Here is a 26,843-nt window from a genome sequence, read left to right as displayed (position 1 = left end):
AGGGTTGAGCAGACTTGTGCGGTATAGTAATGCAGTGGTTCTCAAACCTCTCCTCGGGGGGATGGTTCACAATTTTGTTGTAGCTCTGGACGAGCTCACCTGATTCCCCTATTGAAGGGCTTGATGATTAGTTGCCAAGTTGAATCAGAATAGCTGTAGAATAGATCAAATACATGGAATGGCCGGGGGTCCCTGAGGAGAGGTTTGAGAACCACTGCACTAATGTAATCATGCATGCTTAATAGAGTTTAACAGCCAACCCTAAACCACCAACAGCTTTGACCTAAGTCTACTTCTGGGGCCTCTCAAATATTTATGCCTCTCCCCTCTGTTCTTTTCTTCTTCTCCTTTCCATCTTGACTTCTCTACTTTCTGTCGTTTCTCCTCCCCTGTACCTTCTCTCCTCTTCCCTCACCATCTCGCCTCTTTCCCTCTCCTCTCTTCAGACCTAGACCTGCAGAATATCATCTAACTTGGCAGCGTGTCCTTGGGGTTTACACTCTCTGGCAAAGTTAGACTCTTATCTCTCTCTACCCCTCGCTTTCTGTTTTTCATTTTCCTCTCTCACTGTCTCTGTCCTAAAGTATCTCACTTTCTCTTTTGTATCTGTCCGATTCGTTTCCAAACACAACAATGTTCCAACATCAACTCCTCTCGTCTTTCTTTCCTGTGTCTTTCCACCTCTCAATTGCCTCGTATGTTCTTGTTCTCTCCCTATTCTCTTTCCTGTCCACAACAAACTAATACGAAATGGGGTACATTAAAGGTTAGTAGAGTGAAAGGATGCAATGTACAGTTAGTTACAGTAGCAAGCTCTGAGCAAGTCAAGCATGTGATGTGCAAGTTGTGGGGCGGCACAATGGTGTGGGGCAGTTCCTTTTTTCAAAGACTGCAGTGCAGCTATTCTAGAGGTAAATTCCACCTTCTTTCGCCTACCTATTTCTGGGATCTTTGGCAAGCTTTGTGAAAACTTTGTGGAGTCTGTCCAGGTGGCAATAATCAAGCCCAGGGCGGTCGATACTCTTAACCTCGTCTCAGTCGAGACAACACTCCTCTCCTGGTGATCCTATGAATAAAGCCTATACATTTTCCCTTCCTCCCCCCCTCTCTTTCTCACATATCTTTGGTCCTCAGCCAGATGTTGCACAGTCGTTAGAACATTTCCCACTAGGGGGCAGTAAAATATTATAAATATTACTAACATGAGGTGGTTAGACAGTCTACTACTCTCAGTTCTGTTTTCCTATGTTTTGGGGGAAATGTACAAAGATTTCACATTTGCACATATCTGATTTCTACACGCAGGAAATGAATTATACTGTAAAGTGTAGCTCTCTGTTCAAGATAGATCAACTTACTCAGCACTGAATCCGAACGAAGATATTCTAGAATTCTAAGATAACCTACCCTTCTCCGCTACGGTCGAACGTGGGATAAACTGTGCGTGTAATCTCGGTAAGCATAGAATCTTTATCCCAACCCGGCAGTGACCGTTGTGCGACGTTCGGTTGGGGTCATAAACATGGCGTGGAGAGGATATTTTGTCAAATGGACCAAAACAGAATGTATAAATTCTGTCTCCACAGTTTCGAGAGGTAGCAGGTGAGCAATGGAGAGACCCGGTTGCGCGATATATTCACGTTGGAACATTGTTGCGAACAACGACGAAGTTACGACATTGGTTGTTGCACTGGTTACCTAACCATCTTCTGACTGTAATTTTTATATAACTTTACTGCATTAATTGCGGTAGTTAAGTGTGTACATACTATTGCTACAATTGTAGATTTGTTCAATATCAAAGCTGTACGGTTGTCTCGTCATTTATTTAGAATGACACTGGCCGTGTTCCGAGAGCATCAAATCCATGATGAATAATGGGTAAATGGTCACTGACTGACTGACCTACACACACAGAGTAGTTATTTATGATGCATGGTGATTTGTAGATCATTCAGTCGGCAGTCTCCTACACTGTCGGCTGTGATGTCGAACAAGCCCAATGACAGTCGCATTCAAATCTATTCAGCATAATGACACTTCACTGTATTTGGTATGGAAGGTTTGGCTATTGCTTTGCAAAATAGGCCTAGTCCGTCACAACGCTATTATTATGTATCCACGCTTTTTGAGGAATAAATTAATGGTAAACCGCAAAGAAATATCTGCAACATAGGCTAGGGAAAGATCTCAATTGCATACACCTCTCTCCTTCTCAAAACCCATTGGATGAGAAAGCCAGAGATCCCGCCCCTCCGACTTTCTCCTCCAATGGGTTTTGAGAAGGAGAGAGAAGCAAGGGGTATGCAGTAGTGGTGAGGAGGAGTCTCTAGCTGTGTTGAATGCTTATACTAACCATACTATTTGTGACGTGAATTGTGTATATAGTATGCTTATTTATCATAGTATGGATATAGTTAGTATGCCAGAAGTTCCCAGATGTCGTACTAAGTTTGCCAAAATATGCAGTATACAATCAGAGGACACTATTTCCATACTTTAAAAGGCCCATAATGCAATTCTTTAGCATTATGGGCGTGGCTTCACATCGTTTTCAGATTTGAAAAAAAATGGCGGAAAATATTCAGCCGAACTACAATGAGAGCGATACAAAATCATTGCCAATTAGGACAAATGTTGAGAAAATGTTGAGCAATGTAATAAAGTAATGACTCCCGCCATCACAAAATCCTTCTGAGTCTGTGTGACCTGGGGACCTGATTAAAACAGAAAAGTAGGCTGATTTGAATTTTGTTATTGATAGTTTGAATTGATAAATTATATATATCATACAATTTGTCCGCCACCTACTGTACAGGTGGGTAATAAAGATCCCAAAAGGAAAAAATGCAGTGTAAATTAAACTATCAATTACAAAATTCAACACAGGCTCAGAAGGATTTTGTGATGGCGGGACATTTCCTGGCGACAGTAGTAATTGTAGTGAAAAAATGTAATAAAATAAGTCCTTGCAGTGCTTCTGCCTGTGAAGTCTTGGAGGCCCAAAAGCTTATTGGCTGCAGATATGTTGTTTATTTGACTCTAGTGCAGTACAATTAATAACTGTGGCTATAAATGCTACAAAATCTATCTTCTTCACAATAAGTGTCTCAGATCACTTGATTTTTGTTCCATTCTTGGACTGTTGTCCACTCATCTTTCTCGACAACTGTACTGGACATGCTTTCAGCTTCTTCTGCTTCCACCATTTCCACTTTTCCCTTACCTCACACTCAGACGGAGATGGATTGTAGTTTTTATGGCTTGATATCAGGAGATGGCGACGAAAAGTTTGATTAAACAATTCAGAGACTGAAACAAATAACTCAATTATTATTTAAGGTGAGCAAATCGATATACAATCCCGAAATCAGCTGTAACTGTCAATTGTAAAAAAAAAACAAAGCTTAAAACGATGCTTCAATTAATCTGAAACCAGAATATGAATTGTGAAATCCCTTCCAGACACGGAAGCTGTGTTCGAATACTAACATACTGTATACTACATACTTAATGAGTATATACTACACACTATTAGTTGATTTTAGTATACCGTAAACAAACAGTATGCCTTCAGTTGAGCGTACTAGCTCTTTGCCTCTCTACCGGAAGTTGATGCTGTTGCTATGCAACCTCTTACTAGCTAGTTAGCATTAACATAGTTGTTGGGAACACCATTATACCAAAGAAGACTATCCATCTCCTGAATTAGCCCAGCTGGTGCACATGCGCAGTAGGCCTTAGCTCGTTTTCCCTGGCTAAACTATGCTAGTTTTTGTCCTCATTGCCAAACTTCAGAAATACTGCACCCTCAACTTCAAAACTCTTTTGTTAGTTATACAATCCTCCTCACCACTCCATGGTGAACGTGCAAAAAACTGACAGAATTCAGATATGAGGTCCTTGTTTTAGCACTATCCACCCAGTTTTTAAACTAAGGCTCGCAACATTTTTTTTTTTCAAATTCTTTCAGTTTATTTCAGCAGGTAGGCCAGTTGAGAACAAGTTCTCATTTACAACTGCAACCTGGCCAAGATAAAGCAAAGCAGTGCGACAAAAACAACAACAGAGTTACACATAAACAAATGTACAGTCAATAACACAAAATAAAGATTTAGGGGGGTAGGCAATAAATAGGCCCTAGAGGTGAAAATAATAATAAGTAATAATATGGCGATGAGGTAGTTGGGTGTGCTATTTACAGATTGGCTCTGTACAGGTACAGTGATCAGTAAGCTGCTCAGACAGCTGATGCTTAAAGTTAGAGAGGGAGATATAAGACTCCTGCTTCAGAGATTTTTGCATTTCGTTCCAGTCATTGGCAGCAGAGAACCGTAAGGAAAGGCGGCCAATGTAAGTTTTGGCTTTGGGGATGACCAGTGCAATGTACCAGCTGGAGCGCGTGCTACGGGTGGGTGTTGCTATGATGGCCAGTGAGCTGAGACAAGGTGGGGCTTTACCTAGCAAAGAATTATAGATGAAATTATTGGCGTCTTGAAGATAAAATTGGCATCATGTATACTCTACTAATTAACATACGGCAAACTTGGCAAAACTAGGAATTTGTGGTAAGTGCATGGGGGCCGCCATCTTTTTGCACCTCAGCTATAGAGCTCACAGCTGGTAGTTCCAAAACCCGGAAATGAGTTACCTCTGGTTCGTTCAGCCATCCGTATGGGGGAAAATGTTTTGGTATAAATGCTGAAGATGTTGTGTTATGTTGTATGAGATTTTGTTTAAAAAAAAAATCTGACAGTTGAACCTTTTATGAATTATGAAGAATTTGTGCTTGTTTTGATTACATATATGCTTCAAAATTCACAAAAAGTCATATTAGCTGATGTCATAGAACAAAATGTATAAGATCTCCTAAGCTTGTGTGTACCACAGACGTTACTCGTTTTACCATAAACAATATTCTCAGTGTTTATCCAAAAACCCTACAAAAACAGCATTCATTTCCCCATAGGCTTTGTCCAACAAACCATGGCAGAGTTAGTGCCTACAAAAAGACGCCATTACTATTTCCCTAGGTCTTAACGTTCCTCCGCATTGTGGCTGCCAGGAACTTACCAAACGGGGGCGTGGCCAGTGTTAAGGTCAAGAGAGTGCATCAGCAGTAGAGACCTGACGTACAATGAGATATAGTATTCTTGCAAAACGCATTTCGTCAGTGTTCGATGAGCTGTGACCTATGACCTACTCATCTGGATGAAACCAAGGAAAAGATGAATGAAAACATCCACACATCCGCATAATCTGTAGATCTATGGATCATCTGTTCCCAACCAATGTGTGTTAACAAGTTGTCTTGTGTACCCTTCTAAAGGTTCACCCTCCACCCCCAGCAGAGGTGTGGTTTCCGGAAAGAAGCAAGGAAACCAGAGACATGGAAGAGGGACCGGGGCATCCCAGAAGAAACAGGCCCTCCCCCCTCTGAGGCTGCCGATGCGGTGGTGTCTCGGAAAGTGGTGCCCCCTAAATCAGGACCCCCACCCCCTGGCGCGGCCCCCAGGCGTACTGGGAAGCTGTTCAAGCCCTTTATGTTCACAATAGGGGTAGGTTCTAGCCTTTTTTATTCCCCAAAATGTTTCATATGGGAAGTCACCGTTCTATAGTTTTCATGCATTTGATTCATATGTATTCATTGAGTATTCATATTTAACATACCGAATCATATACAGTTGAAGTCGGAAGTTTACATTCACTTAGGTTGGAGTCATTAAAACTTGTTTTTCAACCACTCCACAAATTTCTTGTTAACAAACTATAGTTTTGGCAAGTCGGTTAGGACATCTACTTTGTGCATGACACAAGTCATTTTTCCAATAATTGTTTACAGACAGATTATTTCACTTATAATTCACTGTATCACAATTCCAGTGGGTCAGAAGTTAACAATAACTAAGTTGACTGTGCCTTTAAACAGCTTGGAAAATTCCCCAAAATGATGTCATGGCTTTAGAAGCTTCTGATAGGCTAATTGACATAATTTGAGTCAATTGGAGGTATACCTGTAGATGTATTTTGATTGACATCATGGGAAAATCCCCAAAAATTGTAGACCTCAAAGTCTGGTTCATCATTGGGAGCAATTTCCAAACGCCTGAAGGTACCACATTCATCTGTACAAACAATAGTACGCAAGTATAAACACTATGGGACCACTCAGCTGCCATACCGCTCAGGATGGAGACTCCTTCTGTCTCCTAGAGATTAACGTACTTTGGTGAGAAAAGTGCAAATCAATCCCAGAACAACAGCAAAGGACCTTGTGATGATGCTGGAGGAAACAGGTACAAAAGTATCTATATCCACATAACCTGAAAGGCCGCTCAGCAAGGAAGAAGCCGCTGCTCCAAAATCACCATAAAAAAGCCAGACTACGATTTGCAACTGCACATGGGGACAAAGATCATACTTTTTGGAGAAATGTCCTCTGGTCTGATGAAACAAAACTATAACTGTTTGGCCATAATGACCACCATTATCTTTGGAGGAAAAAGGGGGAGGCTTGCAAGCCGAAGAACACCATCCCAACCGTGAAGCACGGGGGTGGCAGCATCATGCTGTGGGGGTGCTTTGCTGCAGGAGGGACTGGTGCACTTCACAAAATAGATGGCATCATGAGGGGAAAAATGATGTGGTTATATTGAAGAAACATCTCAAGACATCAGTCAGGAGTTTAAAGCTTGGTCGCAAACAGACAATGACCCTAAGCATACTTCCAAAGTTATGGCAAAATGGCTTAAGGACAACAAAGTCAAGGTACTGGAGTGGCCATCACAAAGCCCTGACCTCAATCCGATAGAAAATATGTGGTCAGAACTGAAGAAGTGTGTGTGTGAGCAAGGAGGCCAACAAACCTGACTCAGTTACACCAGCTCTGTCTGGAGGAATGGGCCAAAATTCACGCAACTTATTGTGGAAAGCTTATGGAAGGCTACCCAAAACGTTTGACCCAAGTTAAACAATTTAAAGGCATTGCTACCAAATACTAATTGAGTGTATGTAAACTTCTAACCCACTGGGAATGTGATGAAAGAGCAAAAAGCTGAAATAAATCACTCTACTGTTATCCTGACATTTCACATTCTTAAAATAAAGTGGTGATCCTAACTGACCTAAAACAGACCTAAAACTAGGATTAAATGTCAGGAATTGTGAAAAATGTATTTGGCTACTGTGTAAGTAAACTTCCGACTTCAACTGTATTACATGCAACTCAATGCCTTTAACTTCTTACGGCTGAAATCCCGTTAACGGGATCGATATGACAACAGCCAGTGAAAGCTTCAGGGCGCCAAATTCAAACAACCAAAATCTCATAATTAAAATTCCTCAAACATACAAGTATTATACACCATTTTAAAGATGGTTGTTAATCCCACCACAGTGTCTGATTTCAAAAAGGCTTCACGACAAAAGCATACCATGCGATTATGTTAGGTCAGCACCTAGTCACAGAAAAACACAGCCATTTTTCCAGCCAAAGAGAGGAGTCACAAAAAGCAGAAATAGAGAAAATGAATCACTAACCTTTGATGATCTTCATGATGACACTCATAAGACTTCATGCTACACAATACATGTATGTTTTGTTGGATAAAGTTCATATTTATATCCAAAAATCTCAGTTTACATTGGCGCGTTATGTTCAGGAATGTTTTGCTTCCAAAACATCCGGTGATTTTTCAGAGAGCCACATCAATTTACAGAAATAGTCATAATAAACATTGATAAAAGATACACGTGTTATGGATGGAACTAAACTTCTCCTTAATGCAACCGCTTTGTCAGATAAAAAAAAAAAAACACTCCATGATCCATAATCTGATTACAGTGCTCAGGCACCAAAACAAGCCATACAGATACCCGCCATGTTGTGGAGTCAACAGAAGTCAGAAATAGCATTATAAATATTCACTTACCTTTGATCATCATCGGAATGCACTCCCAGGAATACCATTTCCATAATAAATATTTGTTTTGTTCGATAAAGTCCATAATTTATGTCCAAATACCTCCTTTTTGTTTGCGCGTTTAGTTCACAAATCCAAATTCACAAGGGGCAGGCACTTAGTTCAGTCGACAGTTCCATTACAGTTCGTAGAAACATGTCAAACGATGTATAGAATCCATCTTTAGGATGTTTTTATCATAAATCTTCAATAATATTCCAACCGGACAATTCCTTTGTCTTTAGAAAGGAACGCAGCTAACTCTCACGGGCGAGACTGAGCTCATGGCATTCTGCCAGACACCTGACTCAAACAGCTCTTATTCTCTCCCCCTTCACAGTAGAAGCCTGAAACAAGGTTCTAAAGACTGTTGACATCTAGTGGAAGCATTAGGAAGTGCAATCGGACCAAATTTGGTACTGTATATTGGATAGGCAAAGACTTGAAAACCTACAAAGCTCAGATTTCCCACTTCCTGGTTGAATTTTTTCTCAGGTGTTTGCCTGCCATGTGAGTTCTGTTATACTCAGACATCATTCAAACAGTTTTATAAACTTCAGAGTGTTTTCTATCCAAATCTACTAATAACATGCATATCGTAGCTTCTGGGCCTGAGCAGCAGGCAGTTTACTCTGGGCACCTTATTCATCCAAGCTACTCAATACTGCCCCCTGCCATAAGAAGTAACTTACAAGTAAATGTTTATCCAGTGAACTAAGCTGCATGGTGGGCAGTCCAAGAAAAAGGAAGGTAAGCTTGTCTGACTCCATGTTAGTTTACAGGGTGCTCCTTTGGTGCGGCCGCCATCTTGCAATACGAGTCCTTGAAGTCACGAGTGAAGACGGCCAAGGACGAGGCTGAGCAGGAGAAAAACGGAAAGGTAAGGGTGTGATGGAGATGTATTATTTGTGTGACAAAATACAGGGTTTTGTACAGGATGCTTGAGGTGCTTGAATTTGGAACTTAAATACCTCAAATTTGACATTTTCTCAAGTTGGTACTTGAAAAGTACTTGAATTAAAAGAGGAGAACAGAAAATGGTCAAATATGTTAATTTGGAAAAAAATTGATTTTTTTTTTGGTTTTGCTAACTATTTACAGGCAGACTACTGAGTTTTATTTCCTCATGTGTTGGGTTGCCAGGCGTGCTCATTTCCCCCCACACTTCCACTCAACCAGGCAGGTACAGAACTGACTGATTAGGTGCCGCCAAAACGTTACATCGATAGCTAGAATGTTGGGCAAATGTAGATTCCAATATTTTTTTTCTCGTCTTAAAAAACAAAACAAAAAAACTTTTACCCCTATTTCTCCCCAAGTTATAGTCTTGTCCCTTCGCTGCAACTCCCGTACAGACTCGGGATAGGCGGAGGTTGAGAGCTAGGAGTCCTCCGAAACACGATCCAGCCAAGCCGAACTGCTTCTTGACACACTGTTCGTTTAACCCAGAAGCCAGCCGCAACAATGTGTCGGAGGAAACGCCATACACCTGGTGACCGTGTCAGTGTGCATTGCGCCCGACCCATCACAGGAGTCGCTAGTGTGCGATGGGACAAGAACATCCCTGCCGACCAAACCCTCCCCTAACCCGGACGATGCTGGGCCAATTGTGCACTGCCCCATGAGTCTCCTGGTCACGACAGAGCCTGGACCTCTAGTGGCACAACTAGCACTGCAATGCGTTAGACCACTGTGCCACTCGCCAGGCCCCATAGATTCAAACCTGTCTGGCAGGATATTGATGTTTGTGAATGGGTTTTGCCAGAACCAACCAGGGATGTAGTTGGAGGGTGAACGTCGTTTACATACCTTTTTATTTGTGAAATAGCATTTAAATCACCTTTTCTTTTCTTTTGTTCATTATCGTTTATCCACTTATTATTGCTTTCCCAGTGTTGATCATCGCTCAGAAGGATTCTGGAGCTGAGTTCTAGTTGCATCCCCTACCTCTACGAATGATTCATTTATTCTCGCTATGTTCGCCTGCTCCCTCCGGATTTTCTTTATTTTGAGCAGCACCTTCATTCTCCACTCTGTCCAAAGGGAAACTCTGTCCATGACATAGGTCAAGAGGTGAAATGAACTACCTCAGCCCAGACCTACAGTGGGCAAGTAGCAGAGAGACACCGCTGTCAATGGGAATTATTTTAACATCCCTCGACTCCTGCCGTCTCAACAGACATCCTTCAAACAACCCCTCCCCTACAACTGGTAAATAGTTGCTGATATTTCAGTCAGACTTCTAGCTTGCTCAAGGGCTCTGTCTTTTAGCCAGCTAACTAGCTATAACTAGCTGGCTAGAAGGATGAAGTTGGAAGCTAACGGTGAACGGAGCCTGACCTCAGCAGGAGCAGTTGACTGAAATTAAGATAGCTATAATCGAAAGATGGGCTGCTAGAAGTTCTCATAACAAAATAGAGAGTAGTGAGACAAGACAGTGGTGAGTCAGGCTGCAATGAAGGAGGCAAAGGAGATACACAGAGTGGAAGCATTGAAGCCAGCAGGGAGACAGGTTAGTAGGACAGTGGTTCCCAAACTAGGGGGCCAGGACCCATGTGGGGTCCCCTAAAATTTAAATAGGGTCCCCTGAGAGAATCTTTAATCTTATCAAACACATTAACTTGTTTCTCTTCAAATGGGTACAGAACACAACATTTCAGAGTCAACTAAGATACATTTTATACTGTCAGAATTCACTTTCATGTCATTATGTGTTGGGACAGCCTGTGGGACCTAAAATGTAGTGAAATGTTAAGACAATTTAATATGTACACTGAACAAAAATATAAACGCAACGTGCAACAATTTAAAATATTTTCCTGAGTTACAGTTCATATGAGGAAATCAGTCAACATCATCAGTCCTGACTTACCACTTATATATGAAGTGAAACACGTATTATTGAGCAGTGGTGTAAAGTACTTAAGTAAAAATACTTTAAATTACTACATAAATCATTTTTTCAGACTATCTGTACTTTACTATTTATATTTTGGACAACTTTTACTTCACTACATTCCTTAAGAAAATAATGTACTTTTTACTCCATACATTTTCTCTGACACCCAGAAGTACTAGCTACATTTTGAATGCTTAGCAGGACAGGAAAATGCTCCAATTCATGCACTTATCAAGAGAACTTCCCTGCTGCCTCTGATCTGGTTGACTCACTAAACACACGCTTCATTTGTACATTATGTCTGAGTATTGGAGTGTGCCTCTGGCTATCTGTAAATATAAAGAAAAATAAAATTGTGCAGTCTGATTTGCATAATAAAGAGTTTGAAATTATTTATACTTTATTTTTCATACATTGGTATATTTTAGCAAATACATTTTTGATACATAAGTATATCTAAAACCAAATACTTGTAGACTTTTACTCAAGTAGTATTTTACTGGGTGACAGTCACCTTCACTTGAGTCATTTTATGTTAAGGTATCTTTACTTTTACTCAGGTATGAGGCTTGGGGACTTTTTCCACCACTGTTATTGAGTAGAACTTGTTAGGTAGTGATGAATAGTAAACTTTTTTGTTGTTGTGGTGATATACTGCCATCTGTGGCGACTAGAAATAATTGCATAATGGGAACATTTAATAAATTGATGGTCCTTGAAAATGTAGTTGAAAGTCCTTGAATTTGACTTGCCACTGTCTGTACGAACCATGAAAATGACAAATGTGTGTCTCCTCTTGTATTTGGATCCTAAGGCATCACAAGACATGACATACTGGCACAACTGGTGGAACCAGCTAACAGACTTCCAGAAACAGGTCATCCTGCTCATGTCCTTTGTAGACGATTTCTGGAGCAGCCTGACTGAGGGTCAGCAGATGGCCACTGGTAAGGATCCCTGAAAGGGTGATGGGGAGGAATGGGCGACTACGGCCTAGGAGGACCACAGTGTGTGCTTCAGATGTCGTTCCAGCCCAGCTCTAACACTCCTAATTTAAAGTGGACTATGGTTTAAATTTGAAAGGCCATGATTAGTTGATTTGTAGTGTGTTAGAGCAGGGATGGAGTAAAAGCTTGCACACACTGTGGCGGCTGGTGCTTACCCCTGAATTGAGGGTGTTACGGTCAACAAGATAGAGAGGCTGCCTTAGGACCAGCAAAGGCATACATGTTCAAAGCATGAGTTGAAATTTAGTTGCATCATGACATGGAATCAAGGTAGTGTTCATTAGGACACAGCGTAGAACGAAAAATGATAATGAGCGTTTCTTATTGGACATGTTCAGATAGTAAACGTTTGACATCGTTTTCTTCCATTTCGTTGCCTACCAAAGCATGAGCCTGTGCATTATACAGTCTGTGCCTATATCCATAAGTGTTCTCTCTGTCCAGATGTGACCCATTCTCTCTTAGCTACCTTTTTTAATACCCTCTAACCCTTTGTTCCCATCATCTCTCTGTGATAGGGATCATAGCGGTCAATGCTGTGGTGCTCTGCTGTTGGCGAATACCCTCCATGCAACGATTCATGGTCAAGTACTTTACTGCCAACCCAGCCTCCAGTAAGTACTGTTTCTGTGTATGGTGGTGGCCCGTTGGGGTTGAGTCATTTCAATGCAGCTGAATAATGTTGTTATTTTTGGTTGATTTTAGAAATCCCTCCCAACTCTACAGTGATTTGTAGTCACACTCTCTCCTCCCTATAGTTCTCCTGGACTTCAGTCTGAAAGCCTGCATTATCAACACACATCAGGGGATACATTATCCTGGAGAGAAAGAGCAGATCTGTGTAAAAACAATACTGTTAGCCTCCATTTTAATTTTGCTCAATGATAAGACTGACTCGCTTCTCCCTTCTTCTTCCTCCCAGAGACGCGGTGCCTTCCCATGCTCCTCTCCACCTTCAGCCATTACTCTATAATCCACATGGCGGCCAACATGTACGTCCTGTGGACCTTCTCCTCCAGCATCGTCTCTCTCCTGGGGAAGGAGCAGTTCCTCGCTGTCTATCTCTCTGCTGGTACCAGCCTACATAGTGTGTGTGTGTGTGTGTGTGTGTGTGTGTGTGTGATGTCTGTTCATTTGCGTGTGTTTGAGTGTATATGTTAGGTTATTTTCAGAGACTGCTGTTGACTCTCATCTCTCTACATTGTCAGGCGTGATCTCCACTATGGTGAGCTACTTGTGTAAGACCAGCACGGGACGCCTGCATCCCTCTCTTGGGGCGGTAAGAGTCCTCACATGTCCCCCATTTGTGGTACACTTTACTATACAATACTGTCCACTTGTTCATTACTGTAGGACCAAAGAATATCGTACTGTGATTTCTTTAAACCAGGAAACATACACACATTATTACATTGCTGTTATGATTAAAATGGGAGTTGGTGGTTTAGTGATAATCAACATTACTCACGTCTCCTCTGTTTATTACCGCGGTCGGTCCTGGCTCTGATGTCACTTCCTGATCCTGGCTCTGACGTCACTTCCTGTGATTTGACTTCCAGTCAGGGGCCATCATGACGGTCCTGGCCGCAGTCTGCACCAAGATGCCCGAGGCCAAACTGGGAATCATCCTCCTGCCCATGGTCAGCTTCACTGCAGGCAACGTGAGTGATGTCATGTGTTTGTGGCAGGGGTGCCTGTGTATGAACACGTCAAGCAAAAAGCAGTGGTAACGACATTCCACTCATCTTCACTGAGGGAAACAGGAGAACAATAACAAGTGTCTGTGAAAGCAATGTATATAACATAGTTAATCTGCGCTCAACACGTCTGTCTATTCATTGTAATTCAAGGTGTGTGTATAACATATGTAGGGTTGTGGGAGGCAGAGTCTTACCACGCAAATGGCTCTTTTTTTTAGGCCTTGAAAGCGATCGTTGCCATGGATGCAGCAGGGCTCATTATGGGATGGAGGCTGTTTGATCATGCTGCTCACCTTGGAGGAGCCCTCTTCGGAGTGTGAGTATTTGATCACTGCAGAAATGGGCGACTGGACTCACCAGAGCCCAAATGGCATATCCGTATCTGTAAAATATCTGTTAAGCAACTGATTTCATCATGCATAGCCGTATCCCCAAGCCAATATTAGTGAGGTGATTCATATCCACAAGTGAGAGATGGGGAAAATGTTTGACTGTGAAATTACATACGTTTTGTATCCTTTTTCAATTACGCCGACAATTTACACAAATAGTTGCACATTCAAAGACTGTTAAGACAGAGATTTCTGGACCTTTTAGGATGTAGATCTGGTCAAATTAGATAGAGCCTCATAATACCCCTATGACACCGGACACCTTATAATACCCCTATGACACCGGACACCTTATAATACCCCTATGACACCTTATAATACCCCTATGACACCTTATAATGACCTTATAATACCCCTATGACACCAGACACCTTATAATACCCCTATGACACCAGACACCTTATAACACCCCTATGACACCAGACACCTTATAATACCCCTATGACACCTTATAATACCCCTATGACACCTTATAATACCCCTATGACACCTTATAATACCCCTATGACACCTTATAATACCCCTATGACACCTTATAATACCCCTATGACACCTTATAATACCCCTATGACAACTTATAATACCCCTATGACACCTTATAATACCCCTATGACACCTTATAATACCCCTATGACACCTTATAATACCCCTATGACACCTTATAATACCCCTATGACACCTTATAATACCCCTATGACACCTTATAATACCCCTATGACACCTTATAATACCCCTATGACACCAGACACCTTATAATACCCCTATGACACCAGACACCTTATAATACCCCTATGACACCAGACACCTTATAATACCCCTATGACACCAGACACCTTATAATACCCCTATGACACCAGACACCTTATAATACGCCTATGACACCAGACACCTTATAATACCATAATTCCCCTATGACACCAGACACCTTAATACCATAATACCCCTATGACACTGGCCACCTCATTCATGATATCTCCATATTATCCTCATTGATTAGACTAGTTGTTTTGTGTTCATTTAAAGCCATCTTAATTAGATTCTGAATATAATACATTTCTAATAGTAATTAATACAAATAAAATAGTGGTCGTATTTCAGTTTAGTCTTAAGTAATATAGATGTCCTGTATGGCTCAGTTGGAACTTGCAACGTCAAGATTATGGGTTCGATTCCCAGGGCCACCCATACGTAAAACACATGACTATAAGTCGCTTTGACTAAAAGCATCCATCATTATTATATTTTAAATAATATTGATGAATGAATATAATCCATACTGTCTCTCCTGCAGGTGGTATGTAGCATACGGCCACAAGCTGATGTGGAGGAAGAGGGAGCCACTGGTCAAGGCATGGCACAGCATGAGATCTCAGGCCCCTGGTGGACGGGGCAGGCCTGGGGGTTCGGGCGGCGACGGGGGCAGACCTGGACCCCCAACATAGCACTCTGGGAAGTTGGCCCATAACCACTGATCAGGTGTCAGATATCCCCCCCAATTGGTTAGGATTGGCTGTAGGGGGTATCTGAACCTAAATCTGTGGTTAGGGGAATCTTCTACCTCAAGAAGCCTTTTTTTGGTACTTATGCCTGGTGATATCCAGCTGACAGCTGTGGAGGGCGGGACCCAGCACCCCAAACCTTTGTTCTTCTAATTGGCGCGTTCCTCTGCCCAGGCGTTGCTGACGCATGCCTTATCTGACGTCTGGATAGGTATTTTAAGTATCAGCCAACCACATCATATGTTATAGCAATCTGGAGCCCCCATTGGTTGATGCATGCAACATCTGAGCAGGGAAACGCAACCAATCTAATCAGAGAGAGTGGACATATTTGTGACTTAAGATGGCAGTCTTGTTTTAGGAGGATTTCAGACAGTACTCTATTGTAACTAAGTCCTAATGGATGAATGATTCATTTGGTTTGATAAGTGACTGTACTCTAGTACAGATGATGTTGGCTTTATCATTATGGGGTAGTTTCTATGAAGATGTGAGATGTTACCATAGAGATATTGTATTACATAATGTATTCATATTCTATGTCTATGGTTGATACAGAGACTGCTTCCTGTTCTCTAAACCTGACTTCCTGTTTGTAAGGAAGTGGTTAACGGAGAATGACCGTCCTGGACTAAAACAACAAACTTCCTCATTGACCATAAGAACTTCAACTTCCTTGTAGTTTGTAGGTGTGCTGGCACTGCCAGAGGTTTCTGAAAGGTTGAGGTGCTTATCTTGGTAAAACATTTTGTAAATCCTGAGCCTTACAAAAAAGGTACATAACACGCCAAAAATTTCCTCAACACTGCGGTACTCTTTTATTAAAAAGGTCACCATCTTCACTGGGGTAGTACATTTGGGTTTAAAGGGATACTTCAGGATTTTCCCAGAGTCAAGATGAACTCATGGATATCATGTTTATATCTGCATGCAGTAGAGGTAGTTTTGCTGCACAAGGCAGTTTCTCTGGACCCATGTAAGGTCGGAGTTCTTCCCCCTCCCTAAAATAAAAATCCATTCAAAGTATAGACTACAGATTGCTGTCCGTGGTGCTGAAATTGCGACGTGTCTATGCAGCGGGCCGATCGAATCAACCTGGTCTCGGGGAATTTCGTATTGTTCTGTATGTAAATCCGAGACACTCCATTTAGTATGATATGTTACGAATTTGCAGACTTACAATGTAAAAAAAAAAGCAAAACGAGTTAAGAATTCTAGCTAGGTGGCTAACATTAGCTAGGCTAGGGGTTAGGGTTAAGTTTAAGAGTTAGTTTAAAGGGTTGGGAAAAGGGTTAGCTAACATGCTAAGCAGTTGCTAAGCAGTAGCAAGTAGGTAAAGTTGCTAAAATGCTAAAGATCTCCTCGATGAGATTTGAGCTCGCAACCTTTGGGTTGGTAGACATTCGCGTAATACGCCAAGTAACCATCTGTCTTATGTAACCATACGAAACGGAGTGTCCTTAGATTTACGTACAGAATAATACGAAATTCTCTGAGACCAGGCTGATGGAATTGATGATAGGCTACATGCTCTGGCACAACAGAAACCCTATAGCGTTGCTTCAGCTAATATATGTTTATTAGGCCTATTTGGTTGTCATTTTCTCATGTTAAGCCTAACATTTCACTAAGCTATACAGGGTGTTACACGGCTGCCATGATTTAGACTGCTGGCTGGCGGCAATAATGTAATGACTTGTTCTGTAATTAAAGTTTGAATTTCAAACATTGCAGATTGGTCAAATACATTTTCGGTACAACAGAATACTAATCGGCAACCAATTGATTAAAAAATAATACAATTGTCCTGTATAGCCTATCTGAGCCTGCATGACATGAGCCGTCCTCATGCTCTCTCCCAGCTTGGATAGGAAGTTGTGTGTAAAACCAGTCTATGAATGCCAAATAATAGTCAGTACACCTTCAAAACACTAGCTTACATTGTTTCATTATGCAGTGTAGCCTACTATCTATACCTATATACAGGATTTATACAAATTACACATCAAAAAGCCTAACAATGAGGACAAATCCTTGGCTTGGCATACATTTAGCGTTGAACTCAGCAGGTTGTCTGGCTAATAGCTGACAGAAATGGGCTGCAATCAAGGTAAATTTTAGTCCAACTTGAGACTCCCCTGAGCTTCTGAGACATTGTACATTATATGTCCATTACGCTGCACACAATTTAAACTTTGTCTTGAATGATGTATGCCAAGATATACCAGAGATAAGACTGTTGATATTGCTACCACACAACTCAAACACAGGATCACCAGTATTAATAAAATCGCAAACCACTTTTTTAGTTTGAGCCCCCCCCCAGAACTGTTGTCCAGTATCCTACACAGCTTCCTGTACAGTTACTCTTTCCGGAACGTTTTGAAGCCGGTAATTAAGGAGAATGAGAGGCTCAATTAAAGATGTTGCAGAACTGCTGTTTTTAAAATCACCACTCCCTGCTGTTGCAATCAAACTGTTTTTAACTGTCGCTTTTGCGGGGAGATCATTTTATAACAACTAAAACTCAAAGAACTGCTTAAGAATTCAACATTAGGGTCTCGGTCTGATGCGTTTTTGAACACCTGCCCAGTGGGCAAAACCTGGTTGAAAAGACGTCAGTATGACATATTTTTATGCCTGCTCATTCTGGTTGGAAAAGGATGTTGTTTTTACGCATTTGTCTGATGACAATACGACCAGTTGGTCATATATTATGTAGCCTACTGGTCATAGTTAATACCGTCATAACCTGGTAATGACCACATGACTACAGCTTATTAGCTACTGTAAAAAGAAATATTGCAGAGAATAAAGTTGGAAATTGAAAACGGTGTTCATTACATTTGTGTTTCCATAGTCAACAATGGAAGTTTAGATCTGCAACATATTCTTACATTTTAAAATAGATCAAGCAATAGCAGAAACAAATCGACGTCACCATTTTTTGTACACCTGTATACATTAATTGTTTCATAATTCACCCACAGACAGGGACAAAGAGTATATAAAGACCCATTGTGTTTTATTATAAGAGTGGTGTGATTGGGTAGGTCCTCATCAAGGACCTCCGAGCACAGAAGTCGATCTGGGGCGTAGTGGCCCTCCTGAAGAGTCGTGATGGGTCAGATCTGGAGCATAGTGGCCCTCCTGAAGAGTCGTGTGATGGGTCAGATCTGGAGCATAGTGGCCCTCCTGAAGAGTCGTGTGATGGGTCAGATCTGGAGCATAGTGGCCCTCCTGAAGAGTCTGGAGTGAAGAGAATTAGTGCATTACAACCGCTATCAATTTGAGATTTTAAAAGAAAACAACTAGAAAAGGAGATTCCTGAAGAAACTTTGGACTCAGATGGCTAGGAATATTTCCATGTGACTAGTTGAAGACGTTTATGGCAACTTGCTCATGTACATGTAACCGATGTGAAATGATTAGTTAGTTAGCGGTGGTGCGCGCTAATAGCGTTTCAAATCGGTGACGTCACTCGCTCTGAGACCTTAAAGTAGTGAAAAATGCGCTCTTGCAGCAGCTGCATAGTGCGGATCCCAGCCTATGGAATAAAAGTGAGTCTTTCTAATATATATATTTCACCTTTATTTAACCAGGTAGGCCAGTTGAGAACACGTTCTCATTTACAACTGCGACCTGGCCAAGATAAAGCAAAGCAGTGCAACACAAATAACACAGTTGCACATAAACAAACGTACAGTCAATAACACAATAGAAAAATCTATATACAATGTGTGCAAATGGAGTAAGGAGGTAAATAGGCCATAGTAGCGAAGTAATTACAATTTAGCAAATTAACATTGGAGTGATAGATGTGCAGATGATGTGCAAAAAAGTTAATAAAAACAATATGGGGATGAAGTAGTTGGATGGGCTATTTACAGAAGGGCTATGTACAGCTGCAGCGATCGGTAAACTGCTCAGACAGCTGATGCTTAAAGTTAGTGAGGGAGATATAAGTCTCCAACTTCAGCAATTTTTGCAATTCATTCCAGTCATTGGCAGCAGAGAACTGGAAGGAAAGGCGGCCAAAGAGGTGTTGGCATTGGGGATGACCAGTGAGATATACCTGCTGGAGTGTTGTTATGGTGACCAGTGAGCTGAGATAAGGCGGAGTTTTACCTAGATGATAACCTGGAGCCAGTGGGTCTGGCGACGAATATGTAGCGAGGGCCAGCCAACGAGAGCATACAGGTCGCAGTGGTGGGTGGTATATGGGGCTTTGGTGACAAAACAGATGGCACTGTGATAGACTGAATCCAGTTGCTGAGTAGAGTGTTGGAGGCTATTTTGTAAATGATATCGCCAAAGTCGAGGATCGGTAGGATAGTCAGTTTTACGAGGGTATGTTTGGCAGCGTGAGTGAAGGAGGCTTTGTTGCGAAATAGGAAGCCAATTCTAGATTTAATTTTGGATTGGAGATGCTTAATATGAGTCTGGAAGGAGAGTTTACAGTCTAGCCAGACACCTAGGCATTAGTAGTTGTCCACATATTCTAAGTCAGAACCGTCCAGAGTAGTGATGCGGGCAGCAATCGGTTGTGGAGCATGCATTTAGTTTTACTAGCGTTTAAGAGCAGTTGGAGGCCACGGAAGGAGTGTTGTATGGCATTGAAGCTCGTTTGGATGTTTGTTGACACAGTGTCCAAAGAAGGGCCAGATGTATACAGAATGGTGTCTTCTGCGTAGAGGTGGATCAAGGAATCACCCGCAGCAAGAGCGACATCATTGATATATACAGAGAAAAGAGTCGGCCCGAGAATTGAACCCTGTGGTATACCCGTAGAGATTGCCAGAGGTCCGGACAACAGGCCTTCCGATTTGACACACTGAACTCTATCTGAGGAGGAGTTGGTGAACCAGGGGAGGAAGTCATTTGAGAAACCAAGGCTGTTGAATCTGCCGATAAGAATACAGTGACTGATGGAGTCAAAATCCTTGGCCAGGTCGATGAAGACGGCTGCACAGTAATGTATTTTATCGATGGCAGTTATGATACCGTTTAGGACCTTGAGCGTCGCTGAGGTGCACCCGTGACCAGCTTGGAATCCAGATTGCACAGCGGAGAAGGTACGGTGGGATTCGAAATGGTCAGTGATCTGTTTGTTAACTTGGCTTTTGAAGACTTTAGAAGGGCAGGGCAGGATGGATATAGGTCTGTAACAGTTTGGGTCTAGAGTGTCTCCCCCTTTGAAGAGGGGGATGACCACGGCAGCTTTCCAATCTTTAGGAATCTCGGATGATACAAAAGAGAGGTTGAACAGACTAGTAATAGGGGTTGCAACAATGGCGGCGGATCATTTTAGAAAGAGAGGGTCCAGATTGTCTAGCACAGCTGATTTGTACGGGTCCAGGTTTTGCAGCTCTTTCAGAACATCTGCTATCTGGATTTGGGTGAAGGAGAAGCTGGGGAGACTTGGGCAAGTAGCTGCGGGGGGTGCGGAGCTGTTGGCCGGGGTAGCCAGGAGGAAGCATGGCCAGCTGTAGAGAAATGCTTATTGAAATTCTTAATTATGGTGGATTTATCGGTGGTGACAGTGTTACCTAGCCTCAGTGCAGTGGGCAGCTGAGAGGAGGTGCTCTTATTCTCCATGGACTTTACAGTGTCACAACTTTTTGCAGTTAGAGCTACAGGATGCAAATTTCTGTTTGAAAAAGCTAGCCTTTGCATATTGGTTCCTGACTTCCCTGAAAAGTTGCATATCGCGGGGACAATTCGATGCTAGTGCAGTACGCCACAGGATGTTTTTGTGCTGGTCGAGGGCAGTCAGGTCTGGGGTGAACCAAGGGTTATATCTGTTCTACATTTTTTGAAAGGGTCATGCTTATTTAAAAATGGTGAGGAAATTACTTTTAAAGAACAACCAGACATACTCTACTGACGGGATGAGGTCAATATCCTTCCAGGATATCCGGGCCAGGTCAATTAGAAAGGCTTGCTCGCTGAAGTGTTTTAGGGAGCGTTTGACAGTGATGAGGGGTGGCCGATTGACCGCGGACCCATAACGGATGCAGGCAATGAGGCAGGGATTGCTGAGATCCTGATTGAAAACAGCTGAGGTGTATTTGGAGGGCAAGTTGGTCAGGATAAAATCATGCTGTTAAAAATTATCCATAGGCCTAAATGTACATGCTCGAACGCACTCACTTTTGATAGATTTAAAGGGGCAATCTGTAGTTGCTACATCCATTTTTTTTTTACATATATATATATATGCATTGATTCTTGAAGAATATAACTTAAATGCCTCATGGGCTTAGTTCAACTGTCACCACATCAAAACCCCAAATATAAGCTTGTTTTACACCAATATTTGTAAACATAAACCAACACTGTATAGCCTCATAACATGGTCAAATAATTTTGATATCATGGATGGTCAGACATTTCTCCAGGCACATCCCTCAGCATTTTACCAAAACAGAGGCCGGGTGGCCGTTTGGTTATTGTTTCATCTGTGGATTTGCCTTTTAAACAGCTGCATATTATCAAGATATCAAAGTGTCACCAACTAAAAGGTAAACAGTAGGACTATAGCAAACGCAGCATATGGGATTCATTTTTCACATGTAAATAGCACTTTTCAGTAGTGCTCAAAGCATGCCATTCCATGAGTGCAGCATTTATTTTTCAACTTGACTCAATGAACCCAGTCAGTCCTCCATGACTACAAAATCATAAACAACAGAGTAGGGCTGGCAAATAAGATATAATTTAATCGTATTATTATATGTAGTAGAAAGCGATGGGTTAGAAGAAGCCTACATAACCAACCCATAAAGTAAAATTGAACATCCATATATGGCCAGCTAGGTAAACTTTAAGATTGATTTGTCCTGCAATAGATGTCGTTTAATTGGTAACATACATTTTTGTCTTCTTCTAATGCCTCTTAAGGGGAAAGTCATCTAAAAGTAAGTGAATGTAATCAGATTACATTAGAGTTTGCGTAATCAAAGATGCATTACTGATTACAAAAGGACAGGTAACTAGTAACTAATGGATTACATTTAGAAAGTAACCTACCCAACCCTGGTTGTCTGTGAATAGCCGTATATAAGACACCTGCTGGGACTGCCCCAGCAGAGCTTCTGACAGACATTCACTATGGTGCATTATGTTTGTTGGAACCTCTCCAGCGCACTGACAATAAACAATGATTCATTGACTTTGAGTGTCCCTGTCTAAGAATTTCCACGACAAACCCATTTTGGTTCCATGTAGAACCCTCTGTGGAAAGGGTTCTACAATGGAGACAGCCGTTGAAACCTTTTAGGTTCTAGATGGCACCTTTTTAATCGAAGAGTGTATGATCAGGCAACCATGGGCAGCTGGTAACATCATAAGTCTGAGACTTGATGCAGAGAAAAAAAATGCTGATCACAATAACTTTAGAAAACACTGTCATCGTGTCAACATTTGGCCATGCTAGCTGTGTGTGAGAGAGAGAAAAAAAGAGAATGGTTGATGAATAGACATATAGGAAACATTGATGTGTGAGAGAGATACATTTTAAGCTAGCCTAATTCTTGAAACATGTGCCCCCCAATATGGATGTGAATTTGTTCTTGATTCATCAGGGATCTTTGTATTTTTTTTGTATTTTCTATTTGACAATACGATAAATGTTGCCTACCCCCCTCCCCCTCCCCCCACTCATTCTAACGTTACACCTGTCATCTGCAGTTTTCAATTCTTGATTCTCTTTTTTTGCAGGAATCTTCTAGCTTGGATGGAAGGATCGAACAAAGGGAAGGAGGACAGTTATCCTGCTGACTAAGACATGGAAATCTCTCTCCGTATGTCTGCCTGACTGCCAGATTGCCGAGAAGCGACATAGTCAATGTACTTGCTAGGCTAACTTAGGGAAGACCTTAGGTAATGGTTAAACACGATCTGTCTGTCTTTAAAGCTCCTGAAACATGTCAATGACCTGATGCATGGCCTCTACAGCAGTGCTTGGCCCCACACTCCGTTACCAGTGATCTATTCTGCCACATCCCAGGGAAAGGAGGGAGCGGAACCACCCATCCTTAAATCCATAGTCATTGACAGTAAGTTGTGTGCAAAATGTTAGTTTTCTCTTCTATTTGATACTCGGATCTTCAATGTCTATTGATTCCTACTAACCAGCTTGGTAAGACCTAGGTTTGTACTAGCTATGCTGATGAACATTCAGGAGGGCTTTTTAAAGAAAAACGAACAGGTCTGTGAGAGCCGGGAATTCTTACTAATTGGTAGGTGATCAAATACTTATGTCATGCAATAAAATGCAAATGAATTACTTAAAATTCATCTGATTTTCTGGATTTTTGTTTTAGATTCCGTCTCTCACAGTTGAAGTGTACCTATGATAAAAATTACAGACCTTTACATGCTTTGTAAGTAGGAAAACCTGCAAAATCGGCAGAGTATCAAATAACTTGTTCTCCCCACTGTACATGCACAATACCCATCAATGCATTGCAAAACAGTTGCCAATTACCATAATAGCACTTCTCCATGCCAATAGAATGTATTTCCAATCGCGGTGTCACGCCCTGGCCTTAGTATTTTGTGTTTCCTTTATTATTTTGGTCAGGCCAGGGTGTGACATGGGTATTTGTGGTGTGTTTTGTCTAGGTTTTTTTTGTAGGTTATGGGATTGTGGTTTAGTGAAGTAGTCTAGGTAAGTCTATGGTTGCCTAGAGTGGTTCTCAATCAGAGGCAGGTGTTTATAGTTGTCTCTGATTGGGAACCATATTTAGGCAGCCATATTCTTTGAGTGTTTCGTGGGTGATTGTTTCTGTCTGCGTTTATTGCACCAGATAGGGCTGTTTCGTGTTTTCACGTTTATTGTTTGTGTATACTGTTCGTGTTTTCATCTTTATTAAAAGATGTATACAAATAACCACGCTGCATTTTGGTCCTCCTCTCCTTCGACAGAAGAAATTCGTAACACGCGGAAAGCAAACAATAATGTACAACACAGCTGCCAAGCGGTCTTCCCACAAGAGTGCCGTACTACGCTGCGTATGATGAGAAATTAGTATTCAATAGCAACGAGTTGTTTATGGCAACACTGTAGCTACGTCACTACTCAACCATTGGTCAAGGTCTGCCCAACCTCAATGTAATGCAAAGCACCTCTATCATATTAAACACAATTATATTATAAACCAAACACTTCCAATCACATCACAGAAATCAAGCAGTAGACTTGGCCAATAAAGAAAATCACATCAATGCCTATTGCTGACATTTGCCACGCATTTCTAAAAGCTAGAAAATAACAAAATAATACAAGCCAGGCTGCCTGTTCTTACCCAGATTCAAGAGTTTCTGCGCCTTGATGCTGTGTTGAACCTCCTCAGCAGTCTCTCGCTCCACCCACGGAATTTGCTTGTAAGATCCCACTCAAATGCCAGTTGAATGATCTACGCTTTTCTCCTGTGCAACATGCTCTGTGCTCACAGAATACGCTTTTCAATGTTGAAAAAGAGTTCTCGCAAATTGCCGTGGATATTCCAAATGTTAATCCCAGTTTCAATGCCATCATCACAGTAGGCGTTGCTGTTAGAGGCCCGGAGTTTGTATCTAAAAAACTCTGTGTAGTCCATTTTTCTTTTTCCAGATCGGGCGATTTCAGTCTGTAGAAACTGGCATCTGACAGTAAACTCAGCTTCCACCAAGTCCAGCAGTGGTTTCACCTTTTCCACATCCATAAAGGCTTCATTCTCTGGGTGTAAGGCACACGGGGCCTCAACAAGTAGGCCCTTTCATTCGTTAAATCTTGCTGACATTTCTCCCAGTACAGCATCCAGAATGCTGAAAAACTCAAACTCGCGTAGTAGTTTTTCCACACAATTGGCCTTGGCCTCTGGAGCAGATTTCTCTCCCTCCCCGCCACTTTGATCTGATGCTGCCGGTGTGCCCTGGCCAATTTCTAATATCCATCATGCTGTCAGCTACTTACCTAACTGTTATCATTAGCTAAATTCTATCCAGCTGCACGTTGAAACTTTTTTTTTTAACGTAGTACGTAACTTTGAAAGTAAACTTAAAACGGTCAAATTGACCCCGCCCTTCTACTGTGAAAGCCAATCGTTTTTTTCAACTGGTAAAATGTGTATGATGTTCGTATGCTGCATGCAAGGCAGTTGCATGAATGAAGCATACACAACAAATCGGTTGGGCATGACGGAGAGGGCAGATTGTGGGACAGAATAGGGATACACAGAACTGGATGGGTGACCGGTAAACCAGTGCACGCAGAGACATAAAAGTGATATCCACAAGTTCTTTAGGGAAGTAACGAGTTCTTTAGTGCTAGTAACCAAAAGGACGCTGGTTCGAATACCCAAGCCGACAAGGCGAATCGATGTGTCATATTTTAGGCTATCTGGTGTTAGTACATAAACCTAAATGTAGAGTTTAACTGTACAAGTGCAAAATAGCCTACACATCCAAATAATGCTTTTGGCAGATAACATTAACATCAATCCACAGAGGCAAAAAGGACATTGTCGAAGTTGAATTCAATAAAATAAAAGCTGTAAAAGGAGAGTTGAAAGAGGAGGGGGGGGGGGGGGCAGAAAAGTAATGTTTGGGAAAGATTTGGTGAAGTGGTAAAAGAGGATGATAGCAGTGCCGACGATGTCATGTGACGATTGTGAGGCGCTACACAAATTCAATAGTCAAAAGATGGGACTCCAAATGGCATATCAAGGCAGCTGTATGGAAACTGAAACGTGGACACTGTAGATCTATAACCTCTCACATAGCCTTAATAATAAGTCCTGCAGAATTGAGCATTTCTTACAGTAAAATTATACACCCAATGTAGGGAAACAGAAGTGAAGAAACATTTATTTATTTCTGCATCTTGAGAGAACGCAATGCTCAGATACAATCTATTTAGGTGCTGTCTTCATCATAAAAGCTGATAGTATTTTAACCACATAAAATATTCATCAAAGCCGAACTGCAATCTTATCAGAAACCTTTTGGGTCCTTTTCATAGGTTTCTTTTTCCTTACAACCGGTCAAACTGATGTCATTTGGAAATTCTGCAGAAAATCTTTCAAATTTTTTGTTGTTGCGTTATTGTATTTTCTCCCCGGTCCCTAAATGTCTTTAGGGGGACTGGGAAGAAAAATAACAGAAAAAAACATTACCGATGTCAACTAGATTGAAGCATTCCTTCTATCGATCTATTACACTATTCTGTTGAGAAAGGATTTATTCAGTCGTCTAGGGCAACATATAATGACAAAAGAGAAGATGCATGTATCTAATTATATTGACTAACAAATAGCCTACCAAAATGTCGGAAATTATAAGCAGAAACACATCTAAATCAGGTTAAAAAAAAAGATCCTTTAGCCCCTGTCAAAAAAT

At 41.5% G+C, this 26,843-nt stretch overlaps 1 protein-coding gene and 1 long non-coding RNA gene across 3 annotated transcripts; one reads left to right on the top strand and one right to left on the bottom strand.

Annotated features, from left to right (window-relative positions):
* The first annotated feature begins 1,281 nt into the window (after positions 1-1,281).
* Positions 1,282-18,289, top strand: LOC109871697 (presenilins-associated rhomboid-like protein, mitochondrial). 2 transcript variants are annotated; one of them, XM_020462661.2, is made up of 10 exons: positions 1,282-1,602; positions 5,330-5,558; positions 8,737-8,841; positions 11,675-11,807; positions 12,386-12,481; positions 12,790-12,939; positions 13,076-13,146; positions 13,427-13,528; positions 13,786-13,883; positions 15,251-18,289. In XM_020462661.2, the coding sequence occupies exons 1-10, from the start codon at positions 1,523-1,525 to the stop codon at positions 15,399-15,401; spliced, it is 1,215 nt and encodes a 404-aa protein (XP_020318250.1). In that variant the 5' UTR covers positions 1,282-1,522; the 3' UTR covers positions 15,402-18,289. The 2 variants fall into 2 exon arrangements, with proteins under 2 accessions (XP_020318250.1, XP_031662634.1); XM_031806774.1 differs by having other exon boundaries at positions 1,475-1,602; positions 12,790-12,954.
* Positions 17,389-25,470, bottom strand: LOC109871698 (uncharacterized). Its single transcript, XR_002252338.2, has 2 exons — positions 24,770-25,470; positions 17,389-18,707 (listed from the first exon to the last, which is right to left on the bottom strand). It is a non-coding gene; the product is annotated as an uncharacterized LOC109871698 (long non-coding RNA).
* Positions 25,471-26,843: the final 1,373 nt, after the last annotated feature.

This window comes from Oncorhynchus kisutch, linkage group LG27 (genome assembly GCF_002021735.2).
Source record: "Oncorhynchus kisutch isolate 150728-3 linkage group LG27, Okis_V2, whole genome shotgun sequence".
Classification (NCBI taxonomy): Eukaryota; Metazoa; Chordata; class Actinopteri; order Salmoniformes; family Salmonidae; genus Oncorhynchus; species Oncorhynchus kisutch.
The sequence above is the reverse complement of the archived record's forward strand: the minus strand, read 5'-3'. Positions and strand labels throughout refer to the sequence as shown.